At 37.5% G+C, this 13,716-nt stretch overlaps 2 protein-coding genes and 1 long non-coding RNA gene across 3 annotated transcripts; 2 read left to right on the plus strand and 1 right to left on the minus strand.

Annotated features, from left to right (window-relative positions):
* The first annotated feature begins 67 nt into the window (after nucleotides 1-67).
* On the plus strand, nucleotides 68-1,175 carry LOC145230606 (uncharacterized). Its single transcript, XR_013860695.1, has 2 exons — nucleotides 68-186; nucleotides 254-1,175. It is a non-coding gene; the product is annotated as an uncharacterized LOC145230606 (long non-coding RNA).
* A 3,150-nt stretch (nucleotides 1,176-4,325) lies between these two features.
* On the plus strand, nucleotides 4,326-6,299 carry LOC145230602 (zinc finger Y-chromosomal protein-like). The gene is made up of 4 exons (XM_080096073.1): nucleotides 4,326-4,485; nucleotides 4,553-4,638; nucleotides 4,740-4,882; nucleotides 5,329-6,299. Exons 1-4 carry the CDS (start codon nucleotides 4,438-4,440, stop codon nucleotides 6,228-6,230), a joined length of 1,179 nt encoding a protein of 392 aa, XP_079952199.1. The 5' UTR covers nucleotides 4,326-4,437; the 3' UTR covers nucleotides 6,231-6,299.
* A 93-nt stretch (nucleotides 6,300-6,392) lies between these two features.
* Nucleotides 6,393-10,872, minus strand: LOC145230604 (carbohydrate sulfotransferase 13-like). The gene is made up of 6 exons (XM_080096077.1): nucleotides 10,654-10,872; nucleotides 9,783-10,027; nucleotides 9,088-9,206; nucleotides 8,826-9,017; nucleotides 7,325-7,465; nucleotides 6,393-7,266 (listed from the first exon to the last, which is right to left on the minus strand). Exons 1-6 carry the CDS (start codon nucleotides 10,778-10,780, stop codon nucleotides 6,927-6,929), a joined length of 1,164 nt encoding a protein of 387 aa, XP_079952203.1. The 5' UTR covers nucleotides 10,781-10,872; the 3' UTR covers nucleotides 6,393-6,926.
* Nucleotides 10,873-13,716: the final 2,844 nt, after the last annotated feature.

Below are 13,716 nucleotides of genomic sequence, written 5' to 3' on the forward strand. Positions count from 1 at the left end.
ATTTGAGTAATACAAAAAAGCAAGTTCTTGTTTCGCGTTTTGCAAAAAGTATATTTTTGTAGGATACATGCACGTTATTGAGGGAACGAACAACCATGCAAGCACATACGATCAATTAATTGTGGCATACGTTTTTGTTCGCGTAAGCGAGTGCCTCAACCCAATTTTCTACAACATTGCCTCGGGGTAATTCTATCAATTCCCCCAAAAAAAACAATAAGCAAAATGTAGTAACATGTTTTTTTAATTCCAGAAAACTTCGAAGAAAGACAATAAGTTTGTTGGTTGACTGCAAGATTTTTTTCTTGTGTTGTTCCACAAATGAAGAACCTCAAATGACAGTTCAGTTAAACAACGTTGAGATGCAACACGTACCCGATGAAGCAGAAAATCTTTAACATTAATTCCAATGCATTGCTTTAAACCGCATTATCAAGATCTGTACAAAGAGTTTGCTGTTGGCCAGAAGTTCAAATTTCCTCCGAGGCCTTATTGCGTACGTTTAATATAATTGTTCTTAACCGCCCAATTAACTCTGTATTAAAAGCAAATAGACATGGCCAAACAAGTCAACCAATTTGTACTTGCTTTTTATAAATGGTTTATTTTGTAAAGCTATACGATTATTGGTTGGACTGTTTAAGTTTATCGTATTGTTGGACTGCTTACGTTTATCGTGGAAAATAAATAGGCTCTGAACGAGCACAATCGTAAAACAAACTTAAAACAATAAGAAAGAAGGTATCAGCCTGTGCAGAAAAAACAATTTAGATTTAAGATGCAAAAAATGAGTTGCAACTAAACGCTTTTGCTCTCCTATAATCCAAATAACCGTAGGTGACGGTTGAGAAATTCTCCCACCGGTTACTTAGACTTATAGATAAAGCAAATCAGTGGGTTGAAATTCAACTGTACATGCACAATGTACTAATCATACCAATAATTTTGCTAATCATCGGTCCTACGTACCTTTTCCCAAAAGTGTTTGAATTGTTGTTTGGTTTTGCATTTTCACATACACTGACTTAATTGTCTGTTTTTTGTCGCAACGTCATTATAACTATCAAGCATTTGACTCCATTCAGAAGTAATTATGCTAAAACACCTCCAACCTGCATCTTTAGCAAATACGTTTTTACATACAAGTTATGCAACAAATATAAATCATCTGTGGCGATAAAATTAAAAGTGCTTCGAAACTTTTCCAACTTGTCGTTTTTTTGCAGAACTACGACTGTATATACAAAATGTTAATAGTTTCGCCTTCATGTAACCGACAAATATCACTTAACAGATAGTTCTGCTTAAACTCGGGAGTTACAATAAAATGACAAGTGTACTGAACCACACTCCCGCCGAACGCAGCGAATAAATGGGTATAGTTCGTCTGTGTTGGAAATGCTGAAAATGTATTTTAGTGCAGCGCCAATATCTAACCAAGTTACTTACCTCACACAGGCACAACGTTGTATTGTGCAGTTGGTGCAACTGTTTTTTCAGAACTTCAACAAAGTAGTTTGTTGTTGCTTGTTTACTTTTGCCGCAGTCAGATATAGCTGTACGTAAGGACTTGCAGGTCCAGCTTTAGCACAATGCAAAACTTTAGATTGTGAGAAACAGCCATATATTTGGGACATTAATAGCCGGTTTAAATCTGCTTCATTTGTAACGTTTTTAAAAGGTTTTAAGGTTGTAGTCGATATTTTCACAGTCTGAAACAGTGAAATGACAAAAGTCATGGCGTTGACTTACTGAAAGACCTTTGACGTTGCCAATATAATAAGTAAATCAAACAAAAATTAACAAGGAAGTAGATGTGTTACAAATAGTATCGTTTTGCGTCTAAAATTCATTATCTTTTATCGTATTCGGTTAGCCCTGTTGATTCTGTTGGAAGTTGTGTGATAAAAGTTATGCTGTTACTCAAGAAATATAGCAAATATATAAACGATCACCAGCTGTGATATGTTTCAGAAACGTGAGAATTATCTGGCTCCAAGGTGGCAAATGAAATACAATCGGGTAGAATTTTAGTCGAAACTCAATCAATCAATCAACGCAGTCTCAAAGACAAATAACTGTATTTTCTGGTGCTCGACCCAATTTATCAGAGAACTCGCTATCAACTTAACTGTTTGGCCTTCAGAAGAAACAGTGCAACAAAAAGGCGAGGCAGGCTTTGAGCAGAGATATCTTATCTGGTCGCTGAATTCAGTTCTAAGTCTCAAAACTTCTTCTTTTACCAGAACCACAATTTAAGTCCAGCAATTCTAGGGCACACCAGAGACGAACTGTTTTAGAATTCCACTCTTAGGTCAGACCTGCCGGATAGACGACGAGACAGTTGTTGCGAGAATTATAGTGTGTGACTTTTCCAGAGAGTTGATAAGAAGCCTAACCGGTTAAACCTGGACTGCGCTTATTCAGATTAGTCTCAAGCACTCATGTTATTAATCGGGTCACCACTGTTGGTGTGCGTGTAAGTAAACACTTCAAAAGGAGCTGTCTTGACTTTGCACACCACGAAGCGCAATGCTTGCGTGTCGATAGTGATTGACAAGAATTAAAGTACGATTACTGATGTAACTTACAGGTGGCAGTTTGGTATGTCGCAAATTTCTATTCTGCATTGCCTTATTGCATTAGGAAATATTATTGGTGCGTAACAGAAACTACAATGCGGAAAAGCGACTTAAATATATTTTGACAAACTTTCGTAGAGCTACTTTTGCACACCGTAGTTGCAGTTGTGACGGGCGAGATGTTCTGAAGCAACCTCTTGTGCAGAAAAACTTTGACCATCAATTTGAAACATTACATGGGTGTCACTAATGTGTCGTCTTCGAGGTTATAGTTATCTGAAAAGCATACAACGATAAACGTAGAGATAGCATGTTGCTAAAAGTAAACAGGGTATTGGTTTCGAAATTAAACCTATAAAAAGTATACGTTGTTCCAATGTTACATAACTTATTAAGGAAATTAATGGTTTTGAAAGAGGACATTATACACCATTTTAGCTGATTTTTTGCTGGCGGAAAGCGACCCCTTTCGAACACACCACAATTACATAGACGCATTGCTGTTCTGTAACCCAGATTGTAACACCAACTGCCCTAAATGCACGTTCATTCGTGGCAAGCACTGCAAGCGTACAACTTCCGGAGTCAACTTTCCTGAAACAAATTACAACGCTTAATTTTCCTGCTTAGTAGCTCAATAAAGACCTGTTTAAACTAGGTTGCGTATAAACTGCAAACAGTTTTGTGTGCTATGTTCTGACCAGTTTTTTTTTTCGACAAGCATTGTAGTTTATTTTAGGTTGCAAGTAGATTGATAAGAAACGAAACAGCTCAAAAACTTTAAGATAGCAGTAGACATTCAACCCGCTTTTTGATCTCATCCGATATAAAAAACTTATACTAATACCTTTGTATAATAGTTTTTTAGTTGTAAGTGGGCCCTTATATCTAAATGTACCGTATAACCCATACTTATATGCAGGGTTGCCATCGACTTGAAACCAATAATAAGGACAACCGAAAATAAAAATTTTATACGAAACAAAACAAACGATTTTGAACGAATCTTGCATTTATACGAGCCGTGACATATCACATGCCAAATATTTGGCCAGAAACAATCTGTTCCAGCAGCTCCATGCTCGTAGAAAATACTTCGTGCATCTCACAACAGCTCAGGTCTAGGTTTACTTTTACTTGTAGCAGGGATTTGACACTAATTGTTGAAAATAAGACAAAAGAAGGACTCAAGTCAAAAATAAGGACATTTCTTAGATTTAAGGACAATGAACTTTTCTAAGACATAGCCCTTCAAAATAAGGAAAATCTTAGAAATAAGGACGGTATGGCAACCCTGCTTATATGGCTTATTGCAAACGTCTCTGTTGTGTGCAAAAACAGCGATTTCGATAAATGAAATGTAAGCGATAAAATATAACCTGTATATCAAAATTTTGGTCCGCGTGCAGTGTTGTCGCAATATTTCATTTGGATTAAAAGGTTATTTTGTCAGTTAAGGTGCTACCTTTAGGGACAGGAAATTACATGTTGCGCTTTATAGCAAGATATCGTGACAGTCTTTGCACCTATTATCGCCCAAACGTCTTTCTTTTTGTTTAGTCAGTTTACTTGAAAGTAGGACGCTTGTTGGTCAGGAAGTTGTTTAAAGGCAGATTAAAGCCGAGCAGCTAAGTGAACACAATGAACTGTAAAAAAAATCTGACGGACAGAGCAACCAGTTACCCTTTGCAGCATGGCATGTTTAGTTAATTAGTTGTATACACTAATCAAACGTTTTTCATGGAATATTAAAATTTCTATCTATGCTTTTTAGCTAATAACGCTATTAGCTTATAATCTGATTGTGGCAAATTGGTCTTTGATAAGAAGCAAGTGAATTTTCCGACAAAACGTCATGACTAAAGGACCTGTAAAATGCAGAAACCCGCATTTACATTTCAAGGTAAATAAACGAGTGCATGAAAAGCGCCTCTTAGTGCCATATGAAACTTGTTTTGTCTGTATTACAGTTCACGAAAACAGAAGCTTTTCACACAAGCACCAAGAATCTATTCGAACATTCAAAAATGTTTTTAAACTATGAAAGTATTGTCCGGTGAGTTTTCAAATAGGACGAAGAAAATAGTTTCAATGTGTAACGTTGATTTTTTATGTTTAAACTACTAGTTAATAAATCTATACATATAACTTACACAGATGTATGGATTCCCACCCTGCCTTGCAATTTGATCAGCAGAAACCGAAACTTACGGAAAAAACAGAGTTGGAATTTCTAATCAAAGCGTCAGGAAAACGAATAAAAGTGCATAAGTTTTTTAAAAAACGAGATACTTTTGCAGGTATGTCAAAAACTGTTACGTTTGTAGGCCAACCTTAAAAGTAGATGGTCTTTTATGTTTCGTTACTTAAAAAACTACAATTTCCAATTTATTATGTAAATTATATCAGGCCACGAGTGGTTTTAAACTTATGGAAATTTTCAAAACACTGAATGTACAAGTAAAGTTTAAACGACGACAAGTATTACAGGACTAACTTTCTTCATGTTATACGTTGTATTGCTTGTTGTGACATAAACCATCAAAACCCGATATAAAACCTAAGCTCAATTGACTGATGTAAACAAAGTGCGTTAAGCTTTTTTGTGAATGTAACGCGACGCCTTTTACAAAACTTACCAGGGGCTAGGTATTGTCCAATCAAGTGGTCTCTGGTTCGTTAACCTACATCCAACAAGTTATGCACATACACTTCTCTTCACTAAACTCATTGAAATTTGCTTCAGATCGCTTATGGAAAACAAAATACAGAAAATTCAAGGTTAGAAAAAGAAAACCAACGTTCATTGAAAGAGCTGCAAATCGACTTTTAAAGTGGTCGAGGGAAGTCAAAAAAACGCGGAACATCAAAAAATGCCGTTTTTGTCGCTTTGAAACTTGGTATCTGGTTGCCATGGCAAGGCACAAGCTGGTCAAGCACAGGACGAAGAAACAAAGAATCGCTTGTACCGAAATGGATAGAATTCTGGCGCCAAGTGTGTATGAAGGTATGGAGAAAATGGCAATGTGCCGTAAATGTGGCAAGGAGTTTGCACAAGAAGACAGTTTGAAGAAACACATACAGGTGGTTCACCAGAAAAAGAAACCGCATAAGTGTAAAGAATGTGGTAAGCAATTTGGGCAACGACAAGACCTTACCGTTCACATGAACACGCACACCGGAATAAAACCGTTTGCGTGCGAAAAGTGCGACAAAAGATTCACAAGTTCGAGTTCTCGTAATGCACACGTCAGGCAGATCCACGAAAAGATTAGACCGCACGTCTGTAAGATTTGTGAGAAATCGTTTGGTCAGCTTCATCAACTCAAGTCTCATACTCGATTTCACACAGGTTACAAACCCTACAAGTGTAAGCATTGTGATTACGCCACTGTAACAACTGGATTGTTGAAAATCCATGTTCGAGGCGTGCACAGAATTTGCGATGTTACCAACGGACGTATCTTTGAGCGGTTTAAATGCATAGATTGTGGCACCAACTTTGACAGCAAGATGCAGCTTGAAACGCACAGTAACATAGCAAAAGGTGTGAGATCGTACATATGCAACATATGTGGATATGCCTACTACTGTCAAACTGCATTGGGCAGACATTACAGAAAAGCTCACAATACGTGTGCAATTTAAAAAGCACTTTTAGAAAACGCACGTTTTTTAATGACTTTTTTGTTTGCTGTAATAAATACAATCAACTTGTCTGTTTGCGCGCTGAATTTAAAGATTTGCTGTAGTTTTTAATCTGAATTTTATACGCAACCTACAGACTGAAAATCTTGAAAAACTTTGAGCTCGGCAAGGGTTGTACATGTTTTTTGTTTGAATTACACGAAACGAATTTCCAAACGCAACACATCATGCAGTGTACAAAGCAACAATCTAGGAAATCAATTCATTCGAGGCCTGCTTCCTAATTACGAATTTGAAGCGGAAATCTTACAAAGTTGCCTTCAAATGGTGATAGCCAGAGTATAGTTTTAAGGCTACGCAAAGCAGACACAAAGAGAATTGTGCTTGACAAATTTTGAGGTTTTATATTGCGACTTAGGATTTGGCGCTCTTAAAATCTTATGCACCTTTTACAAACGACTGTATTGAACAATAACCTCAAACGAGGGAGTCAAGTTAAAGAACTAAATCAGTAATTGAAGCAGGTTGCAGGAGGGATAAAGCAAAATAACGCGGCACTGGCATTTTAGAAGGAAAAAACAGAAATCAGTTTGCTTGAAACTATTTGAAAAAATGCATTTTACAAACAATGTTTTTTGCCAAAATATCACCTTGCCTTGTTCGCAAATCGTACACCACGTGACACATGGAATGACGTCAATTTTTCCCGCTATAACGATAAGGATCATGTCCGAGTACGTAGAAATCGTCGGCGTACAAGTCCCTCAAGCGGTTAACGTCCGCCTCTGAAATAAGTTGCATAGCTTTAGCTGTAATTGTATTTTGCGTGGCCGGTTTGTTGGCACCGGGAAACGTAAAATTTATATCCAAGTCTCTCTGAACGAATTTGAGCAGCCGATTGGACTCTGTAACCAGGTTTTCGAATCGCATTACCATGCTGTAGTTTAGCGCACAAGGCTGACAGAGCAACACTTGGGGGCGCCAGTGCACATCCATCGTGTGACTGTTGACGTTGCGTGTGTGGGTTAACACGTGTCTGCAATAAAAGTAACAACATGAACGCGTGACTATTGCAATACCATGTCACCGTCTACCTGATAAATTGTTGAAAAGAAATTTCTCCGCTCCGCAGTACATGCCGATATCTGATGACGTCATCCTGTTGTTGTTTTCCCAGTGCAGAAAATTCTGGCGAGCTCTTCAGCGCCACCATGTCACCAACGGCCGAGGTCATTCTGTGGCAAGATATATGTGCATTGTGTAGTTTAGAACTGTCTACATAGTTACATGCCTAATCGAAATCTTTCTTGTCGATCGGAGTGAATATAAGTGCAGTGCAATATCCCACGTATAACAATTGCACGATTGGGCCAAGGAAAGGCAAGCCAATGGCCAGGATATTAAAAACGTAAAATTTCAATAATAAAAAAATTTGCGTTTTAACAAATAAATCGAACTTTTGTATTGTAACGGTAGGAGTTGGAACCAAAACTTGTGGCAATTAACGTAATTCATGTAGCCTACATGAGTCAAGTAAACCACAAGAATCATAATGTGACTATTTTTTTAGGAGCGATGACAAAACTAAATCAGTGCTTTTGTAAGTTCAAATAACTTTTAAGTCATACCAAAAAATACCTAAAAACAGCCGGACCTGGTTGGGCAATAAACGCAAGTTATGTATAAGCTGTTGCTACTAGTGATGTACCGAATCGGCTAAATTTCGATTCGGCCGAAACCGAATATTCGGCGGTTTTGCCGAATAAATTCGCCCGAATCAACCGAATCATTTATGACGTCACGCGAAGTCGTACGCTACGCTTTTGACGTGAAAAAATGTCTATCTACCAGGCAGCCAGTGCAAAATAGTTGTGTTTTGTCCTTATTTCAGTTCTGTGGGGTTTAAAATTGCCATAAGCATGATTGGCAACCTGCCAATGAATTACTATTTTTTTGACTACCGTGGGGAAAACGATAATGTGTTTAAAAAGATAAACTATGACGCAATTTTTGTTATGTTTGGGCTTTTGAAAGATTGCGTGGACCTTAATAAGCAGAAAAGACACGTTTAATGCTTTAAATTGGTGTTCGTAAAAGATTCGGTTTAGGCCGAATCGCAACAAATTATTCGGCCGAAACCGAATCTTTGCAAAAATGATCGATTCGGCCGAATAAATTCGGCAAACCGAATATTCGGTACATCTCTAGTTGCTACCAGACATAATATTAAATTTACAGAACTTATTTTTGTCGTTTGGTTGTTTTTGAAGCACCTAACTCCATGCAAACATCCGATATGTTTGCAGTGTTAACTAGGCGTGACGAAAACAATAGCTGGACTAACACATGAGTACACTAGGATCTATGTTAGGTATAGCAGAAAACTAACACCGGAGTCGTATAATCGGTCAGAAACAAAGCGGAGTCGCCTGCTAGCGCTGCAGTCAAATGGTTTAGCGAGGCACACTTCATTTGGCAACATTTATCCGCGAGCTGACCTTTCTGCATTTAGCCCACGTGCGCCCAGCCAAAGTTTTGATCCACTGTACACAGCTGTTTATCTACGATTTGACATTAAAAATATTTAAAACCTACCTGATGCCGTGCAAAAATTCCGGAGACTGATTTCGGGCAATTTTTACACCAGCGTTTCGCCGGTACGAGGTCATATCGGAACGGTTGGTAAACTTATCAAAGTAGGCAGACACCAACCGTTCAAATGGATGCCTCGTTATCATGAATGTTGTGAATTGCTTAATAATGCGCTCAGCTTGTTCGTCGTCAACCCTGTAATAAAAATAGAGTTCTCAGGTAACCACGACTTACAAGTAATCATGCTGGATGGGCCGTATTTTACCTAACAAGCGTTTTATGGGGAAACTGCGAGTAGGCATATCTATGAAGCAGTTCTTTCGTGACATCTCCTGGAAATCCGTTCAACTTCATTAACACAGCTTGCCATGTGGTGCTTGCCACCTGCAAAACAGAAGTTACCTTTAAAATACTGCTGCATGTATACCAACATGTCATAGTTTAAAATGATAAACATAGCCTATTTCATAAAAATGGCTGAACACTGTGCAGCAAAATCAACCGTTAAAACGCAGTACAAAACCTAGGGTTTCTCTCGAATAGGGTTTTTCCCCATTTATTTAATAATGTGCTGGTTTCAATCGGAGGGAACAGTGTGAAAAGCATATTTTCTTCTTCATTCCTGTGAACTGATTTTGTTCATACTTGAAAAATTTGGACCGCCAGATGACGCTATGTGTGTTGAAAAAAAAATCGTAGGCTAAGATAGCCAACAGCGGGCAACTTGGCCAAACGGTCTGGCGCGCCTGACCCATGCACAGAAACAAAAAACTGTTTGGAATTCGTCCTCGGGGGTGTCCTGGGTTCGAACCCAGTAAAAAAACAGAAACTTATAGTCACATCACACTGGCATACTAGAAAATAAAAATCTACATAAACAAATTTACGGTGTAAACCAGCTATGACGCGTTTCGTGAGTACAAAAAATTGCATACTGGATAACCAAAAACATTTATATACCTTTGGTAGTTCGCACATAAGCAGCGGCATGCTCGCCCCATACTTAAAGCTGTGTGAACGTTGGAATTTTGAGTTCAAGTTGCGTTCTTTGCACTTCCGTTGTATTTCCTGCAATCTACAGCTGAAAGGGGGCTCAGCGGAGAGTGGATGCATCCCTTCTTGTAAACGGGGACATGTTGGGGTTGCCTGGGGTGCAAATGTGGGACAGGGGGATGTTTTCTCATGAACGTTTACTGTTTGTCGTTCTGCAAAACATCATGAACCAAATAAAGTAGGCGCTCTGAATCATCACCTATACACAAGACTCATACACCGACCACACATAAACCGTTAACACACGTAACTTTTTGACGCATCCAAGCAAACCTTTTTAATTGTACAATCATAACATAATTTGTGGTAAAAAATGCCAGATAGCAAATAAAACCACATGTAAACAGTAAAATTACGATTATACGATTATTTTTTACAGTAACATAAAGCATAAAAAGCGAGAACATATTTTGCAAGACCAACAGTTCTATTGAAATAAATATCGTGGGTCAGACCATTGTTAAATAGGGATAAAGAAAGCATCTATCTATAACATAACCACGTTGGCTTGAAATATATTCTTTCAGTACAGAATTTAGGTTTATGGAAAGATACAGATAACAACAAATGGCCAATAACATAGGTAATCAATAAATTATATGCAGCTAGCCTTTTTCTAATTTAACACCAAATATGATTATGTCCTGTGGACCACCCAAAGGGTAGTTCTGCTTAGATTTAAAACCATATAGCTAACATTTTCTAGACAACAAAAAATACTACCCATTGCGCAATAGTTAAATAATGGCTAAGTTAGCTGAGAAAATAATAAACTTACCTTGTAACATACTGTTTATTTTTGAGGTCGATAATGTCGAATATAATCCAGCCCGTTCAACAAACAAAGCAATTCCACTTAACATTAGCAGAAATGCAAAGATTTTCTTTCCTTTTGTCAACATCATATTTGCAATTGACACTGCAGACACTGCTGCTTACACTACACTGGTCATTGAATCATTTTATAAACAACACTAACTTTTTTCAATAAAATGAATGAAACTGATTATTACGCATTATAAATCAAAAACAAGTGCTACTATTTCATCACAAAAGACAATCACCATTATGTTTGACCCTAAAAACTCACGAACACTAGCTAATCAGTAGTTCTTACTCTCAACTTTCATATGACAACCAACGCCTGTTGAGTATTTCTATCGGATAGTTAAGTCTTATTGGTAATAAAACTATCGTAACGTGTTTTGTGTAACTTCTGCTGCTTTCAAAACAGTGTGTTTGCGTTCGTTATTTTTCTAACTTACATTTACTGCCTGTGGTTTACGCTAGCAACAGAAGCGGTCAAAATAGTGCTCGTGTTGTGTAACTAAATTTCGGCACGTCGGCAGCTTTTTCCCACGGGCCAAAAGCACAAAACGCTTGTTTCCTCTGGCAAAACATTACTTTAGCCGCAACACAAAAATAGCCGTCAACAAGCATCGGACACCTTCCATTTAGATTTAAGGCCTAATTAGGCCAAGGATGCTATGGTTAGTCAGTTGCCTACGACTGAAGCACTGAAAGTGTGTGGCTAAATTGTGTTGATTTGATTTCTGTTTTAAAGGTTATACAATGCCTTCAATTCATGTTCCTGAAAAGTGACACGTATTTTGTAGGGTTTTTAACGAGCGTTATATAACTTTGCGTAATTGAAATACCTCGGCCTATAGTTTAGGTGCAGTTCTGATTTAAACTGTAAATGTGTCAAGCTAGTAGTTCATTTTTGCTTGATACACGATCACTGCGCATTGCAAACTCTTGCTTAAAACGAATAATTGTTAAATTCTAGGAACAGGCCTGAAGCTTGCATGCAGACCATTGATCACGGCCCCAAAAAGCATTGCGGGGAGTGGGAATACAGTGGAAAAATGTCGATAAATCTTGTTTTTAAGCTATGGTATTGCAATTTTTGCATATATTATCATTTATCAGTATTTTATTGAGAGTAATGTATTCCAGTGTGTAATAATAACCAACAAATATACGTAGATTGAGATGTAGGTGAACTGGGAAAACGTTGTAGAGTTAGTGTTAAAATAAGTCTTACTGAGTGGTAATAATTTTTGTGTGTGCAATATAGGTAGTTTTCGTGCGCTCCACAACAAGAATGGCTCTTACCTTCACACAAGTGGATGTAGGCTAATACTTTGTGTGGCATCACCTTGTGCTACATAACAACCGAGAGGCTTTTGCTTTAAACCTATTCTTCCCTTGGGTGCAAAAAATATATGCATATTAATATACTGCAAATATTTGCAAAATATCACATAATGTAGTTCGCTTACGTCTAAAGTAATGCTAGAACACATTTTGTGCGGGTGGTCTTTGCGCATTTGTTCAGCTGCTGCTCAACCTACGTAACTGCACACTTAACAAATTACACAAGGCGCCTACAAGAATCAGGTTTTTACGCGGCCTTTGTTTTTGACTACATTATGATGTTAGATCAGTTGCCACAAAGCAGTGGTTCTTACCCTTTCATCGACCATGGCCCCCTGAAAGTAACTTTAGGGCCCTTTCAAAGTAACCTCGTAAAAATGTAGATGACACATTTAACTGAATTGTAAAGTCCATGATTTTATAGGTTAAGCATTTTTGTTAAAAATGGCCGAACGTAGTAAATTTTAAATAAATATAGGGCCTACATGTGGGCGTTGTTTATGTTGCGCCGAAAAGAAATCTGAATATCTTTTTTGAAAAGCGTATAATAGGCTCTGCAAATTTTAACACGGGCACCACCACCAACTTTAAACGATATTTCATGACTAGGTAATCAAGCCGACTGTCGAAACACAACAATGGGACAAATCAGGTATAATTCCTAAATCCATGAAGTGTGGTGGAATTTCGTACTAATTTCGGCTGCAAGTCCAATGAAGTAAACGACAAATCGTACTAGTGATAAACCTCAGTATGGACAAATAGTCGATTAAATTGGGAAATAAGAATATTTGCAACGCACACTCAATTCTACGCAATATGAAAGGAAAAGGCACACTGACTTTGGTGGATGTTTTTATAATTGAGCCTACACCGTGGCCGTTCAGAACACAGCTCGTCATTGACAAACTAATTTACTTTCCAACACATTTTCAGTTTAAAACCTTAAAAGTAGTCGATAGGAAATTACCTGCACACACATTTATTGTCAAGACACTACATTGGTAGCTAAGGCTCTCCTTCATTTTTTTGAATTTTTTGATTAGGTAATTAATGTTTTAAGTTATATACAGGGTTGCCATACCGTCCTTATTTCTAAGATTTGTCATTATTTTGAAGGGCTGTGTCTTAGAAAAGTTTATTGTCCTTATTTCTAAGAAATGTCCTTATTTTTGACTGTTGTCCTTATTTTGCCTTATTTTCAACAATCACTATAGTCAAATCCCTGCAACAAGTAGAAGTGAACCTAGACCGGGCCCGATGTGAGATGCACTTAGTATTTTCTACGAACAACGAGTTGCTGTAACAGATTATTTCTGGCCAAAATATTGCAAATATTATGTCATGGCTCATATAAAAGCAAAGATTTGTTCAAAAACGTTTGTTTCGTTTCGCATGAAAAATTAATTTTACAGTTGTCCTTATTCTTGATTTCAAGTCGATGGCAACCCTGGTTATATAGCTATAAGCTATGAACTAACCATGTATCAATGTGATGTTTGGTAAAAATGTGACATACAGGTTTTGGTTTCTGGGTCTGACCATAAACCAAAACCTGTCATGGAAAGACCACATGATTTCAATTTTGCAAAAGATTAGAAAAATATTTTACATATGTGTAAAGATAAAACCTTTTTTGTCCCAAGAAGCTTTACGAACAATTTATGAAACGTTAGTAAAA

Source organism: Phallusia mammillata, chromosome 5 (assembly GCF_965637545.1).
Source record: "Phallusia mammillata chromosome 5, kaPhaMamm4.hap1.1, whole genome shotgun sequence".
NCBI lineage: Eukaryota > Metazoa > Chordata > Ascidiacea > Phlebobranchia > Ascidiidae > Phallusia > Phallusia mammillata.